The sequence below is a fragment of the Cnephaeus nilssonii genome (assembly GCF_951640355.1).
Source record: "Cnephaeus nilssonii genome assembly, chromosome: 7".
In the NCBI taxonomy this organism is placed as follows: domain Eukaryota; kingdom Metazoa; phylum Chordata; class Mammalia; order Chiroptera; family Vespertilionidae; genus Cnephaeus; species Cnephaeus nilssonii.
In genome coordinates, this window is record NC_137078.1 from 71121147 (window position 1) to 71137219 (window position 16073).

At 58.9% G+C, this 16073-nt stretch overlaps 1 protein-coding gene across 11 annotated transcripts in view; it reads right to left on the reverse strand.

Annotated features, from left to right (window-relative positions):
• Positions 1-16073, reverse strand: part of LRP8 (LDL receptor related protein 8) — a 75712-nt gene that overhangs the window by 25047 nt on the left and 34592 nt on the right. For 4 of the 11 annotated variants that reach the window (XM_079778314.1, XM_079778307.1, XM_079778315.1 and 1 more), the window contains exons 3-5: positions 14100-14222; positions 6555-6683; positions 1938-2060 (exon numbers count right to left, since the gene is read on the reverse strand). In XM_079778314.1, coding sequence (XP_079634440.1) covers positions 1938-2060; positions 6555-6683; positions 14100-14222 — 375 coding nt within the window. Of the gene's footprint in view, positions 1-1064; positions 1188-1937; positions 2061-2919; positions 3298-6554; positions 6684-14099; positions 14223-16073 lie in introns of all 11 variants that reach the window. The other 7 variants (XM_079778305.1, XM_079778306.1, XM_079778310.1 and 4 more) reach the window with 3 other exon arrangements.

The following is a 16073-nucleotide window of genomic DNA, read 5'->3' on the forward strand; positions in this document are numbered from 1 at the left end:
AGATACTGGCCTCTCACCAGCACAGAGACACAAACACATGCGTACATACTTCTCTTTGGCGTGTCATGCAAAAGACGAGAGAGAAGAGAGTTTAGTGGGTTAGTAGTCCTTGGCTAGCTCCCAGGCTGGGCGGGGGTGGGGTGGGGCCGGGCTCAGTTGCTGCTGCTTCCCTATCCTCTTCTATCTTCTTCTGGGACTTTCCTTGGCAGGGCCTTGGAGGGGGTGGGGGGCTAGTCTGTCACCTGCAAGCTCAGGTGCAGGCTGTGACCTTCACCCAGCTACTCTTCCTTTCAAAATCCATTTTAAAATCTTCAACAGGGGCAGCAGCATGCTGTTCCTATGGGGCTCCAGAGAATGAAGCCCCTCTGAGCGCCCTGGAGGGAGGTGCTGGGTGACAATGGGCCTGCCAGGAAGGGAGGGAGGGAGGGCCTGACCGAGGCTCTGTCCAAACCCCTGACCTCAGAAATGGTTTCTGTCTGTTCCCTGGGATGCCCACCCACCTGCAGCCCAGACTCCTGCTCTTTTTAGCCTGTGACCCCCTGACAGCTCTAGCCATCAGGACGCCTGCTCCTTCTGCTCCTCACTCTGTCCAGCCTGTGAGTCTGGGTCTCAGAAAGTCTAAGCTCCTCGGGGCTCAGGATGATGCCACCCTCTGCTGCTGGTTCTGTCCTCCCTCACCCAGGCCTGGCCTGAGCCAGACAGACACCTGCCTGCTCTTCCCCACCTCGCCTCCGGCAGGTCAGCAGGGCAGAAACACTAAGAGAGAAGGTTCCAGAGTGAGCATTCACTCAGAGGTCGGCATGTGGAAGGAGGAGGAGAGGCTGGGTTTGTGAGAGGAAGCATGGCTATGAGCACCTGGGCCGGAAAGGAGAGGCCGTTCTATTTGTAGAGATGCAGAACGAGAGGCCCCAAAGCAGGCAGCTCCGTCAGAGGCCACAGGACAGTGGGGTCCAGAGAGAGGGTCAGAGAGGAGCGGGTGCCCGGGGCGGCGAGGGCCGTGGCCTGGCGCCAGAAGGGGAGTAGAGGGGGTTAGTCCAGCAGGTGGGTGCAGACAGGTACTGTACCACACTCTTTCAGAGGCTCATCCGACCAGTCCCGGCAGTCCCTCTGAGAATCACACACTTTCCCGCCGTCCACGCACTCGCCACTCGTACACTGAAATCTGCGGGGACCCTCACATGCGGACTCTGTTGGGCCAGACAAGAGAGTGGACAGCTCCCGTGAGGCCTTGGGCAGGGAGGGCTAGGCTGTGCCCAGGGCGGTGAGCAGCGCTCCAGCCCCAGCGTCTCCAGAGGGTGGCCCAGGACGGACAGCTGGGTGAAGGGATGGTGGGAGCTCTGCTCACAGGGCAGGACCCCAGGCTGATCAGGATGCCCAGGCGTCATGTAGCTGGGCGGGGCTGGGGGTCTGTACCTGATATTGCAGTACCAGGGCCCAGGGAGGGGAAAGTGTCAGCTCAACAGACCCCTGGGGGCTGGACTGAGCATCTCCTGGGGGGACCTATGTCCAGGGGCCCTGGGTAGGGGAGGCTGCCTCACTGCCCACTTCCCCAGATGACCAGTAGGTCAGGGCCTCTGCTCCTGCAGGGGTGAGTGATGACCAGAAGAGCCATCTGAGGACGAAGGGGGCTCCCGGGAGCAGGACAGCCTCTGCTCAGTCTGGGAACAAGTGAAAGCCACCTGGAGACGTGGACCTGGACAAACGGTGGGGGCTGGGCTCCCTGCAGTGCCCTTTCATGCAGCCCTTAACAATCCAGTCCTGTGCTACTAGGACCCAGGGAGGGGAGCATGGTGGTGTGGGGGCAGATAACGCTCCGGGGGAAAGATGCATCTTGGGGACCAAGGGGCGGCAGCTTCGAGCTCTGCTCTCCCCGCTGGAGTTGGGAGAGCTCGGGGTTCTCGTGGAGGGTGCTGCCCCTCTGCTTCGACCACACGCACCCTTTAGGCAGCCAGCTTCATCGCTCCCATCTGGACAGTCCTGCTCCTGGTTGCAGCGCTTGATTGCAGGGACACAGGCTCCATCCCCACACTGGAACTCGTCTCCACGGCAGGTCCCCAGGGCTGCCAGGACAGGCCAAGGGGAAGGGTCAGAGCCAGCGCGGTGTTGGGACAGCTCTCCTACCCCGCCTCCCTGTCCACCCCTGGCCAGAACAGAACCAATGGCTGAGCTTGGGGACCTTGAAGGACACCCGACCAAGGCACTTCCAGTGTAAAGACGGGAGACTGAAGCTCAGAGAGGGGAAGGCCGCACCCAGGCTCACACAGCACTCTGGCCGGCAGAGCCAGGACTAAAACTCAGGTCTCCTGTTTCCCCGCCTCCTGCCTCTCCCCGGGGCTGCCTCTCCAGCGGACACGTGGCCTTCTTTCTGGTTTTGGTGCTCATCCCTTAATGACTCCATCCCTTCAGCCGACCCTTTCTGAGCACCCAGTGTGTGCCCTCGCCGTGCCAGGCATGAGCACCCAGAGGCTACTGAGAGCTTCCCCATCCCCTAGGCCTAGGACATTGGGGTGCGGAGGCAGGTTGTGGAATACAGCGGGCAGCACAACAGCGTGGAGTGTCATAAGAGAAGGCTGCTGGGGGACCCGTGGGAGGCCAGGGAAGAGACCCAGCTCAGCTGGGAGGATTCCGGGGAGCAGGCCCAGCAGGTAGGAGGGTGGCGGAGCTCCTGAGGGTACCCACTGCCTGGGACTGCAGAGGGCAGGGGGGGAGGTGTGATAGGGGGAGCAGCATCCAAGGGCACCGGTACCCTGAAGACCCTTGACCTCAGGAGTTAGACCTGAGCTCCGCAGCTTAGGAGCCACGTGAACTCCAGCTCGGCCTGCGCCCGCCACCGTGGAGCGGGGCGGTACCGGCAGGCAGGCGCGCCGGGCGGGCGGGCGGCCGCGCACCCCAGGGGGCTGGGCGGAGGAGGGCGCTTACGGCAGTCGGCCTCGTCGGACTGGTCCTTGCAGTCGCGGTCGCCGTCGCAGCGCCAGCCCAGGTGCACGCACTCGCCGCTGCGGCAGGCGAAGTGGGCGGCGGCGCAGGCGGCGGGCGCGGTCGCGTTCCCCGGGCGCGCGCGGCCGCAGAGCTCGGCCGCCTCGTCCGAGAGGTCCTGGCAGTCGAACTGGCGGTCGCAGAGCCAGCGCTCGGGGACGCAGGCGCTGCCGTCGGCGCAGCGGAACTCGCGGGGCCCGCAGGCCGGGTCGGCGCAGCCGCGCTCGTCGCTGCCGTCGCCGCAGTCGTCGTCGCCGTCGCACACGAACACGGCGGCCAGGCACGAGCGGTTGCCGCACTGGAACTCGTGCGGGGCGCACACTGCGCGGGACAGAGAGCCGGTCGGCCCGCCGAACCCCATCCCCGGAGGCCCGGCCGCTGGTCCTGCTGCAGGGGCCTGGCCCTCACCTCTGGGCCAGAATGAGCCCTGCTGGGGGCTCAATGGTGGACATGCCGCCGGGGACAGCAGAGGGGCCTTCCAATCCAGGTACTGCGCGCGGGAGGGGGGTGGGGGGCACCTTGGGAACACACTCCCCCTCCCTGAGCCTCACTGCCCGCTGGACGGTGGCGCTAGGAGGGTCCCTAAAGCTGCAGAGCGCCACCTGCAGGCCTCTGGGAGGCTCCTGGGAAATGTGTGTAACCTGACGCTGACCCTTCCCGGGAACTGGGTCTGGGCCGTGTCCTAACAGCACAGCTCAGCAGCTCAGGTCCCCCTCCACCCGCCCATGGCCGGTAGGTACTGCACCATCTACGTCTCCTGGCCTGGCCCCCAAGGCCCCGAGCACCGAGCAAGGAGCCCCTGCCAGGTGCCATGACCTCCTTCACTCTAGCACGCACCCTGCTTTGATCATGTGAGACCAGTGGTCGGCAAACTCATTAGTCAACAGAGCCAAATATCAACAGTACAACGATTGAAATTTCTTTTGAGAGCCAGATTTTTTAAACTTAAACTATATAGGTAGGTACATTGTTATTAACTTAATTAGGGTACGTGGTATTTTGTGGAAGAGCCACACTCAAGGGGCCAAAGAGCCGCATGTGGCTCGCGAGCCGCGGTTTGCCGACCACTGTCAGTTAGACCATGTGCACACGTTCCACCTCTGGGCCTTGGCTCCAGCTGTTGCATCTGCTGGTACATACGTTGCCCACCCCTGTCTCTACACTTTACAGTGATGGGCTCTCGTCCGACGAGGGCCCCAGTCCCACCTCTTTCCTAACACACTTCCTGCTCCCCTGCTCCGGAAGCCTCCCTCCTGCTCTCCTGCGGCGCCTTTCACGTCACGCTCAGGTGTCCGGCTCCCACATCCTTCTCCATCGGCCCCAGGACCACGCGTGGCATGGCACTGGCTCTGAGATCAGCCCGGCATGGTGCTGAGGGCCTGGCACAGGGCTCCCTGCAGTGGGTGGGTGTGTTGTGAATGGGTGAGAGGGCTCATTGAGGGATGTACAATAGTTAAGGGCAAAGGTCACCGGCCCTGCCTGGGGTCCTGGGCTTTCCCTCTCTGGTGGGCTGCTCTGAGCTGAGAGGCTGGGAGGGCCTGAGAGATCACCAGCCCAACTTCCAGTTGACAGATGGGGAAGCTAAGGCCCAGGGAGGGGAGCCTCAGGGTCACCCTGTCCAGGGTGACAAGGGAGACAGAGCTCGGGTTTGGGGCTCTTCCTTCCTACTCTGGTTTTCTCCTGGAGTGTAAGCTGTTGCCAGAGCGGCGACCTCCTCGCCTCCTTCATTCCTTACACAGAGGCCAAGAACAAGCGTGGGGGCTGAGGTGGGGCTTGGCTGTGGCCACAGGTAACGAGGAGGTGGTAGCACCAGATCACTCCACATGGGGGCGCCAAGAGCCTGTTTTTATTTTCGGATGGAAAATTTTTTTCATTGTTACTGACTATAAAATAGAACAATGCCTTCACTTTCACAATGTAGGCAGCTCAAGTCACATGTTGCTGACAGTTCTGTCAAGTTTCTGACAGAAGCATTTTTCCCCTTCTCGGCTTTTGGGATGTTGGGGCTTCGGTGGGAAAAGCACAGATCACCCTGTGGTGTCTGCCCCTCTAGAAGATGCTGATGCCTCGATGAGCTGCACGCCCTCCTGTCCAGACAGCATGTACCTGCCCAGGGAGCGAGGACTCACTTTGTTCAGAGTTCTGGGAGGAAGTGCTCCTCTGCACTGAATTCTCGCCAACGTGTGGAAGCTGACGGCTACTTTAAGGTCTGTATTCTCAGGCCTATGCCCAGAGACCCACTCAGAGCATCCACAAATGGAAGAAACTCTGAGGGACCGGAGCGGGGAGCATTCTTTTTCCCTTTCCCAGGTTGGGAGCTGTCGCAGAGAAGCCCCCTAAAACCGTCTAACCCCCCTATCTGCTACGGTTAACGGAACTTTCCTGCTACAGCACGCCAGGCCCTGCTTAGAGCTATTCCCACCCCTGCAAGAGTGGCTGACGGCCTTTATGACCGAGGAAGCACCCGATTATGGGGGTGAGAAGGGGAGAGGATTCTCATGGGCGGCGAGGCCCCACGAGGAAGAACAGAGCCAGTGCCATCAGGGCGCCTGTGGCACTGCTGGCCCCAGTCGGGATCTTCCCCCATACCCAGATGCCTCCTGCTTCAGACACATCCGAACCCACACGTAGAATCTCAGAGAGCGGGACTCAGAGGCCCCCAGAGGACAGGCATGCCCCCTGCGCCAGGGAGGATGGATAAGATGCAAATACAGAGGCTGGAGTAGGGAGTGGGGTGGAAGGCAGTGGGCACATGCCTGGCAAAAGCTCCCGAGTGACCGCCCAGCCTCACAGCCTGGTTATCGACAGCCGGTCTGTCTCCCCCATTAATCACGAGTCCCCAGAGGGAGGACTGTGTAGGACTCGCCTCTTGTCCCTTCCAGAGCCTGGCTCGGGCCTTGCACACAGTAGGAGCCCATCAAATGGAAACCAGCGAGGCCCAGCCACGCTCCCCACTGGCCTAGGACCTGCTGGCCTGCTCGCTGGGATGGAGATAATCCTGTGTGTGAAGCTCAGTGAGGTGGAACTGTCCCAGTGACCACTTCCATCTGTCCCTGCCGAGGCCGCCGGCAATGTCTTCTCTGCCCTGTGACGCGGCGCTCGAATCTGAGATTTCAGCAACAGTCCTTCACACCTCGGGAATCTGTCCTCTCCCCACCCCTGCCCCGCACACTACCGGTGCCCCGGCCCAGGCCGCCGCCATTTCTTGCTACCGTCCCATCTGTTCTCCCTGTCCGTGCTCGGGGACCGGCAGAGACATGGAATGGATGAGCAAATGTCAGGCATGGTAAAAAAACACTCATGGGCTTTGCTGTCCAGACCTGAATTTGAATCTCAGTTCCATCATCACTCAGCCTTGAGTACTTTTCCTCACTTGTCTGAGCCTCAGTTTCCTCACCCATAACATGGGAATGATCATGACTGCTTGTGAGGTGGTTGTGAGGATGAAAGAAAACAGTGTCTCCAAAGTGCCTGGCCATCACTCGTGTCCGGATCATCACCCCCTCCTCCCACCGACCACGCCCCCGGGGGCTGCCTGGCCCTGCTGCGCAGACCCTGGGGAGCCGACCCCGACTCACAGGTGGCACAGCCAGCCTCGTCCGCTCCGCTCTCGCAGTCCTTCTCCCCGTCGCAGCGCCACGAGGCGGGCACACACTTGTGGCTGGTGGGTCCGCAGCTCAGCTTCTCTTCAGGACACACCTGCTTGGCTGTGGAGACAGACACATGTGCCTGGGTTGGCCAAGGAGGACACAGGGCCCCGTGCCAACCAGCCCCATTGCTTGGCCCCAGCCATCTGGCCCGAGGCCCTGGGAATCCACCACAGCCTTCCTGTCTCATGTGTCTGGTTTCTTCATCTGAGAAGCCCTGTCTGTCCTGAAGACTTTCTGAATCCTGTATCTGACGCCACCACTGCCCTACCTAATGCCCCCCTCGTCCCTGGCGCTCCAGCCTCCTGGATCCGGCCAACTCCTGCCTACTTTGATGGCCCCACGTCCCCTCCGTCCAAACCTCCCCTTTAAGCTCCAGCAACACCGAGCTGCCATGCCCTGCATGTGTCTCTGCCGTTTCCCAGCTGTGTCCTTGGGCAAGACATGCCCCATTTGGGTCTCAGTTTGCCTTCCAGATCAGTGACTCATTGGTCCAAACCTATAGATCTGAAGGGTTCACCAAGGCCTTCACAGCCCCCCCCTTCCCACCCCCCTTACAACTCACCCCCTCCAACTCGCTCTCCCGGCAATGGTGGGAGCCGCTGCTGAGAGCAGCCGCCTGTGGCAGGGCCCAGCGGGACCACACAGCTGTAATTACTGCAGCTGCAATCAGAGACTGACGCAATCAGGGGCCCGAAGCCCCAGGCTGGATTCTCAATTTGGAAGAAAGAATGAGAACCCTGATCGGAGCTAGGGATGGCGTTCATCCCGAGCATCTCAGGATGACCCGTGGGGCAGACCCGGCCAAGGCAGACGCCGCTGAGACCCCGGCGGCTGGCTCCTGAACACAATGGTCTCTAGGATGTGCCAGGCGTAGTCTTCTTCTTCACAAAAACTCAGCAGGGGGAGGATTATCCTGTGGCACAGACATCAAGGAGCCTGGCTGCCTGGGTTCAAATCCCAGCTCGGTCGCTACCTTAGCCAATCATCCTTATCTCTATGCCATTAACGTGGGGATAATACTATTCCTCACCACATAGGATGGTTATGAGGACTAAGCTAATGTCTGGGAAGAACTTAGGACTGGAACGCTCAGCCCAGTGTGCACTGATTGATACTGATCCACAGGTAACCGAGGAGGACTGGTTTATTCTCTCGGCCAGTATCTACCGAGCACTGCTCTGCACCAGACATGGTGGTAATCACACAGCTGGTTAGGCACGGAGTGAGGACTCAGAGTCAGCTGCGTCTGGTGCCTGCAGCCGGACAGTCCACTGTCCTGGAAAGCAGTGGGTTACTGTTGCCTGACCCTCACTCTTCTCTCTGATCTCAGACTAGTTCGTGCTCTTCTTACTTCCACAAGGGATGGAGAAAAGGGCACAGACAAGATGGGGTGTCTGAGTCCTGGCCTCCAAACACTGCTGTGCCATGAGAGAGGACTTCCTTGGTCCCCAGGATGGACCCCAAAGTTATCCCTGGGACTACATTTCATGGAATACAAGGCAACCCTTCGGGAATACAGGATTCATGTTACAGAAATTTCCCTTAACAAGTAACTGTTGTGTCGAGTCTGGGGCGACCTTGGGGCTGCAGTGCAGGGTGGTGAGGGGCCTGGGAGTTGGGAGAGGGCGCCTCTATCACTGACACACTGTGGACCTCAGTAAGCACTTCCCCTTCGGGGCCCCTCACAACACAGGGAGCTGGGGCCAGCAGCATTTCCCAGAGTCCTGTCTAAGGGGTGAGGGGTGGCGGCTGTTGGAAATGTCCCAGCCCATACTTGGCTGAATCCAGACTTCGAGGGCAGAGTCAGGAATCTGTATTTTAGCAAATTCCCCACCCCAGTGATTCCCAGCACCCCTTTGGAACCCCGCCCCCCAGGTTACCATTCTGCAAGTTCAAAAGATATAGGCTACTTCATCTCTTTTAAATTCACTCCCAGAAAAATCATAGCAATGTTCTATATGTTTGCAAGCCCGGAGAGAGCAATGGGATGGAGGAACAAGGCGACCGTGTATCCCTGAACCAGGCCTCAGGAAGCCACCTCACGGGGGAGCTGGAAGGAAGTCATATGCACTGAGCACCTGCAGTGTGTCGGCCTGCTCCACGCTGAGCATTTGACGCTCCCCCATCTCACTCACCCTCACCTGCCAGGGAAGCAGGCCCTGCAGGCTGTGAGCGTAAACTCCAGGGGCACCATTCATAAAGATGGTCATGTCAGCATTGCCCCTGGAGTGGAGCGGGGTAGTGGTCCCTCATCCTATGTTGCAGATGAGGAAACGGAGGCTCCGAGAGACCAAGTCATGGCAAAAAGGCACAGCGGCGAGAGGCAGAGCCCTTCCCACCAAACCCACGGCTCCTGCGGGTGGAGAAGTGGCTCAGAACCAGCTCCAGACTCTGCCCCAAATCCCAGGGGGTGGACGGTCCCTCGACCACCCGCACCCCCTCTGGGGCTTGGTCCTGCAGACCCCAGCGCAGCAGGCAGCCGCTTGAACTTTTAGTGACTATACAGTTAATTGCATAACCTTTCAGCAAGGACAATGATTAAACAACCCGTCCGCTTCCTTTCTTTATAATTAATAAGACATTTGCTGTGTCCCTAAATAGGCAGCTCTAATTATAGGCTCTCGAGGGTTCGGCAGCGCCTGACAGCAGCCCTCCTGCCCTCGGAGGGCCAAGGCGCCATGCTGGAACGCAGACTCCGGGGGTCTTGGCGGTCACATGGAGCCGTTAGAGCGACAGGAGACAGAGGTCCGAGAGGGGAAGGGACCTGCTGAGGCTATGGGATGCTGGCTGTTCCGGCGACCCGTCTCTCCCGGAACCTCCCTGTCTCTGCTGTGACGTGGCTCTGCCCCAAAGCCAGGACACGCACCGTGCTCTCCGGGCTCCGGGGCCAGGCCGCTTGCTGCAGGCCCTGGGAAGTGCAGAGTCTCCTTATGAGGGGGTGCCGTCATTACCTTCACCCTACGACCAGGAGAGCCAAGCCTGGGGAGGGTGAGTCGCTTGCTTAAAGTCGTGCAGCGAGGGGCAGAGCTGGTCGTCCATCCCAGGACTCACCTCCAAATGCACTGCTTGACTTTGGTGCACGTAATCGCCACAAGAGAAAAGCAGGCCCCTTGGGTCCCCGCCCCTGTCAGTCTCCCCGGCATGCCGGGGTGGGAGAAGGTACTGAAGGAAGGAGGCTCGGGCAGGGTCTGCAAGATGGCAGATGGCCGTCCGACGCCCACTTTCAGGAGGACCGAAGCCAAAGGCCTCGGCAGCATGAGGTCGGCGATAGAGCCTGGGCTTTGGGGTTCCTTCAGCAAATCGCTTAACCTCTGCACTCCGGCTCCTCTGGTCTGAAAACGGGTTACACAGTCTTCTAGATTTGGTGGGTGGTTTAAATGGGAGACACATGGAAATGCCTACTCTCAGAACCTGCAAGAAACTCTAAGCTCAAAAGAGAATGGCCCTTGTTTTAGTTCATTAAAGGCAAATGCAAAGGGCTGGGAGGGCCCTGGTCTCACCCCTGGGGATGCACGTTATCATGGCCCACCACGGTCAGCCCCCAGCCCCCAGCCCCCAGCCCCCCAGCCCAGAACGCAGGTGCCTGTCTCTGTCTGTCTCTCTGAGACAGATGCCTGAGGGAAGCCTTCAGCATGCTGTTCAAGTATCCCCAGGTTCTGAGAGGCAGGAGCGAGGAACCCACCGTCTCAGACATCGGGAATCCTGCACAGCTGGCGAGGGCCCGACTGCACGCTGGAGGGGCTGGAGGCATTCATACATTCCCAGAGAATCTGCCCCAGAAATCCAAACCCATGGGTACTTTCTCTAATTCATAAGCTCACAAATTAATAAAAAGGGGAATGTCTGTTGAATAAGAGAATGAAAGTACTTGGCGGCTGCTTATTGAGCCAGCACGTCTGTGTGTCAGGTCACGTGCGGCTCAAGGGCGGCCGACCTCCAAGTGGGGATTGCCGGCTCCAAGGGGACAGAGCTCAGGCCCTGGGAACTATCAGTGTCCAGCTGCCTGTGCAGAGGGGTGGTTACACGGGGGCCAAGTGCTAATTAGCATATTCAGCGTTTATTATTACAGATAGGAAGGTACTCTTGGTTAATCAGTGAGGTCTGCTTTCAGGTGGGAAGGTTCTAAGATTCAGGCATAAAACCTCATCTTCAATAAGCAGCACCAAGAATTGCAACTCATTCACCTTGAACCAAACTCCCCACCTCCCACCGCTCCAGATGCCTGAAGGTGGGTCTGAGCCTTCCCCAATCAAGTGAGCTATAATTAGAGCTGAAATGCCACTTTCATTAGGCAAATGTCCCAGGCTTTCCTACTGTGACTCCTGGCTGTGTTTGATAGACAGGATCCAGAACCAGAGGAAAGAGCTGGGAGAAACCCCAGTTGTAGTGGAGAAATGCAGGGATGGGGGCTGCTCCCAGATCCCTTTCCCTTTTGATGCAACCCCCCTCACTTATACTATTCTAAGATTTTAAACTGGGGTATGTGAGGGAGAGTAAAAATCCTATATAATAAAACCCTAATATACAAATTGACCAATTGGCGGAACGACTGGTTGCTATGACATGCACTGACCACCAGGGGGCAGACGCTCAATGCAGGAGCTGCCCCTGGTGGTCAGTGCGCTCCCACAGGCGGAGCGCTGCTTAGCTAGAAGCCGGCTCACGCAGAGGAGCAGCAAGCCCGGCTTCTGGCTGGTGAGTGCAGCGGTGATGGCAGGGAGCGGGCCTAAGCTGCAGGCAGACATCCCCCGAGGGGTCCCGAACTGTGAGAGGGCGCAGGCTGGGCTGAGGAGACCCCCCCCCCCCCCCAGTGCACAAATGTCGTGCACCGGGCCTCTAGTATAATAATAAAAGTAACACTGCCATTACTGCAGCACTGACACTTTGTGTGCAGTTTTTCATTTGATTCTCACATCCCCTGTAAGGCAGATACCATTACCCCCATTTTAAAGATGAATAAGCTGAGGCCCAGGGAGATTGGGCAATTTGCCTGAGGCCTCACAGGTTAGAGGACCTGAACCCAAATATATCAAACACCATACTCACCACATTTTACTACTGCCTACGGTCTTTCTTTGAGGGGGCGGGGAGGGGGCTGAATCCTGGGAGCTGGCACAATCCCCAGAAACCTGGTAGGCTGTGAAGGTTGCTATGACAACACCAATTCAATGGGCAGCGGATTGGCTGCGGGGTTCTTGTTCAGTCAGGAAGCCTGCTACCAGGACCCCCAATGCTGCCTGACCCTCGAGGTCCCCTCCTGGCTCACCTCCTCCAGGCAGTCCTCCCCGCCCATAGGCCTTGTCCACCTCTGACCATGCAACTCTGCACCAGAAGTGGGGTCCTGGGCTCGTGTCCCAGCTGGGCACAGGCAAGGGAGAAAGAGTGTCTCAGAATCCCGAGTCTAGGAATCTTAGAATCATGGTCTTTGGAATTCTGGGATGTTAGGAACCAGGGCGCACAGAGGACCTCAGAGTCATCACTGGGAGGACCCAGAGAGCTGGGCTCCTCCCTCCCGGGGTGCAGCCTTGGCTGCGCTCCCACGGGTGCTCTCTCAGGCCTCAGGGAGCCTGGGAGCCTGTGGTCACGGGAGGCAGACCAGCCATGGACACCTGAGCGTCTGGGAAGCAAGGCCGCAGAGCTGGGGGAGAAGCAGGCCCAGGGCGGGGAGGCAGCAAGTGCTGAAGGGGCAAAAGGGACAAAGACGGGGAAGCGGGGCAGGGCAGGCGAGGGAGGGGCGGGCAGCGCAGGGAGGCAGCCCCAGAGAGCAGGGTGGGCAGGACCCTGGCGGCAGGAGGAGGATGAAAAGGGACACCAACACAGAGGAGTTGCTGCTCTCAGGCAGCAAGACCGATCCCCATAATCCCCATAATAACGGTGATGCAGCTCCCCCCACCCCCTTTCTGCCCCGGGTCCAGGGCAACGGCTGGTGTGAGGGCTGGATGGCCCAGCAGGCTGACTGCAGCTGTGGAAACGCCCCCTGTGGCCACAGCCCCCTCCCCAAACGCACCCACGCACCACACGGGGCTGCACTGGCTCTGCCCCTTGTTAGCTGGGCAGCCTTGGGCAAGGGGCGAACCTGTTCCAGCCTGTTTTCTTCTCTCTACACGGGGATCCATCCCACCCCCTTTCCCAGGTTGTCCTCAGGATGACAGTCACAGTGGGTGTGGCTGGGCTTTGTTCCTTTTGAAGCTCAAGACAATGAGCCGGCTGCCCCCTGCCCAGGCACCCCCAGGGCAGCGCTGGGGCTGGCTACCTGCTGGGTGAGGAAAGGACCGGGCCTGGGGCAATGCAGGGAAGGCCGGCAAAAGGGAAGGGAGCTAGGGGGGCCCTGTCTTAGGCTGGGTTGCTCTTGCTCTCACTCTCTCTCTCCCTTTCTCTTTCTCACTCTGAGACTGGTAGCTCTGTTGCTAGGAGACAAGGAAACCCAGTTATCACTAGCTCAGCCCTCGATGGGACTAGATGGGACGCTGGCCTCCATTGTCCCTGCCTCCGCCTCTGGGACAACTGGGACCCCTAACAGGATGTGGGGCTGTGACTGCAGGTCCCCCCCAGCCCCACATCCTCCACATGGTTAACCTCCCCCCCTCCCCTCAGCCCCCATCTTTTGTCTCAGGCTCACTCGGATGAAGCTCAGCCTCCAGGACCACTGGGTCCTTCCCCGCCCCCTTCCCATCTCCCTTTTTAATTTAACAAATGTCACAGAATGACCTGCCTGGTGTAAGTTTGCTTTGAGGATTAGAGCCTGGAAAAGAAATCACCGAGAGACAAAGCCCTGAGTGTGGGGCAGGCCCGGGGCTCAGCTCTGCCTTCCACTCACCCTGCTGCCTGGGCTGCTGCCAGCCTGCCATGGAGGCCGGGACCTGGGCAGAGCTGCCCAGGGCAGAGGAAAGAACCGAGGCCTCAAAGTCCTGGCTGGGGAGCCCTAGGCAAGTCACTCAACCTCTCTGAGCCTCGGTGTCCTCCTTTGTAAAAATCAGAAAGTGACAGTCCCTGCCTCATGAGGCTGCTGTGGGGGTAAGAGGAATTAATGTATACAAAGAGCTTAGCACGGTGCCTGGCACACAATACATGCTTCATAAGCACCAGCCGTCATTGGTATTATTAGAATTATGATTAGAAGTCCTCAAAAAAGTAGTGGGGGAGGCGGGTGGGGGGAGGGGGCCTGGAGGATGTGCTATGGCAACTTCTGGGCAGAAGGCTCAGAGGGGCTCTTTTGGAAGCACCTGGCACTGCAGGAGCCGGGCCCGGTGTGCCAGGGAGCTGTGAAGACAGCCCGAAGCAGGAAGCTGGACACCAGCTACTGGATTCACCTGCTGTTTGCCAGGAGCCCCTGCGGGCACAGCGCCGAGTGAGTCCGGGGCTGTGTTGGACAGACCACCTTACTTGAGCCTCCCAACCTCCCAACAAGGAAGATCTGACGAGGAAACCGAAGCCCAGGACCCCCCCACCCCCAGCCCGAGGGACAGGACTCACGGCAAGTGGCCTGGAACTCATCGGAGCCGTCGGAACATTCCTCCTCGCCGTCACACTTCCACCGCTCGGGGATGCAGTGGCCGTTGTCGCAGGTGAAGTCGGTGTCCATACACGTCTTCTTGGCTGTGGGGCCAGGAGAAGAGCGTGAGGGGCCTGCTGGGCACAGGAAGCTTTTGTAGGACAGGCGACCGCGGGGTGACCAGAATGCACTGGGCCACAGGGCCTTCCGTGGCCCCCTCTGTCACAGGGAGCCCCATCGACCGAGGGGAGAGGACAGGAGGGAAAGGCTTTTACCGAGCACCAGATGGAGACAGGGGACACCTGTCCTGCCCTCCAAATTCAGAGCTAAGTCCAACGAGTGAGACAGGATCCATCCACCAGGGCAGGCCTGTTCCCTTATCACTGCTCTCTCTTCCCCCAAAGTCTAGTTCCACTGTCACGGCCTCCAGGAAGTCTTCCCTGACCACCCAGGGCAGATGCTTTAGCCCCTTCCGCCAGTTCTCGGTCCCTTCACCTGCTCCCCCAACCAGACCAAAGTCAAGGCCTCGTCTGTAAGCACCAGAAAGCTGGTGATAATAAATCAAAGGCGAATGATTGTTTTATGACAAGATTAATGAGATATCCTCTGTTCAGAGTGGTGGAAAGAGAATCTACTGGGCAAGACACCCAAATCAGTCTCTGTCCCCAGGGTGCTTCCAGTCTGGGGGTGGGGGGAGGCCTCCACACGGGGGGTTTGAATCCCAGCTCTGCCTCTGATCTGTCTGACATTGGGGTTGTTAACCTCTGAGCCTCTGTTTTCTTATCTATATAACTAGAGGCCCGGTGCATGAAAATCCTACTGCCTCCTACTCGGGGTGTGTGGGGGGGTGGGTCCCTTAGCCCAGCCTGTGCCCTCTTGCAATCCGGGAGCCCTCGGGGGATGTCCAACTACCACAGAGGTGGGAGAGGCTCCCGTCACCGCCGCTGTGCTGGCGGCGGGGGATGGGGGGTGCGGGGGGGGGGGGCAGCTCCTGCGTTGAGCATCTTCCCCCTGGTGGTCAGTGCGCGTCATAGCGACCGGTCATTCTGCCGTTCAGTCTATTTGCATATTAGGCTTTTATTATATAGGATGGGAAGAAGGAAGCAAAGGGCTCTGAAGAAGGAAGCAAGTTGTAATGTATGAGGAACACGCAGCAGAGATCCTGGCACACAGCAGATGCTCGGTAAGTAGCAGCTATTGCTGTTTTCATGGTCTGAAGTCTTAATTAGAAGCAAAGGAAATGGGGTGTTCCGTGGCCTCGTGGGGGATGATGTAGCAGGCTGAGCTCTCCCAGCTGGGAGCGGAACTGGGACAGGAACACGGGGTCCAAAAGGGTGCCCTTCTCCCTGTCCCTTCACTGGCCCGATGCTCCCGTGTAGGTGCCATGTCACATTCAGCACAGGGCCTGACGGGGTAGCTCTCAGTGGGGGCTCGGGCCCAGTGGGAGCACAGACAGCTGCCCAGCCTCTGCTCACACATCCTGGGCCAGGGCTCCCCCTCTCCCCAGAAGCTCCTTCCCAGTGGCCGACCTTGGATTATGTCCATCCTCCCACAGGCCTCTGGCTGCCTCTGGAGCAACATGACTGGGTTTCCTGAATCCATCCTATTTTTGCCTCTCTCTTCTTTCGTTTTTTAAAATATACATTTTTATTTATTTCAGAGAGGAAGGGAGAGGGAGAGAGACATAGAAACATCAATGATTAGATAGAATCATTGATCAGCTGCCTCCTACATGCCCCCTACTGGGGATCGAGCCCACAACCCAGGCATGTGCCCTGGCCAGGAATCAAACCGTGACCTCCTGGTTCATAGGTTGATGCTCAACCACTGAGCCATACCGGCTGGGCCTGCCTCTCTTTTCAGTGGAATCCTTGTGGTATATCTGCATCCTAGGATGTTTTCTCCACACTTTCCATAGAAGAACACCTTTGTGCAGGGCTGGAAGAAACCGGAGG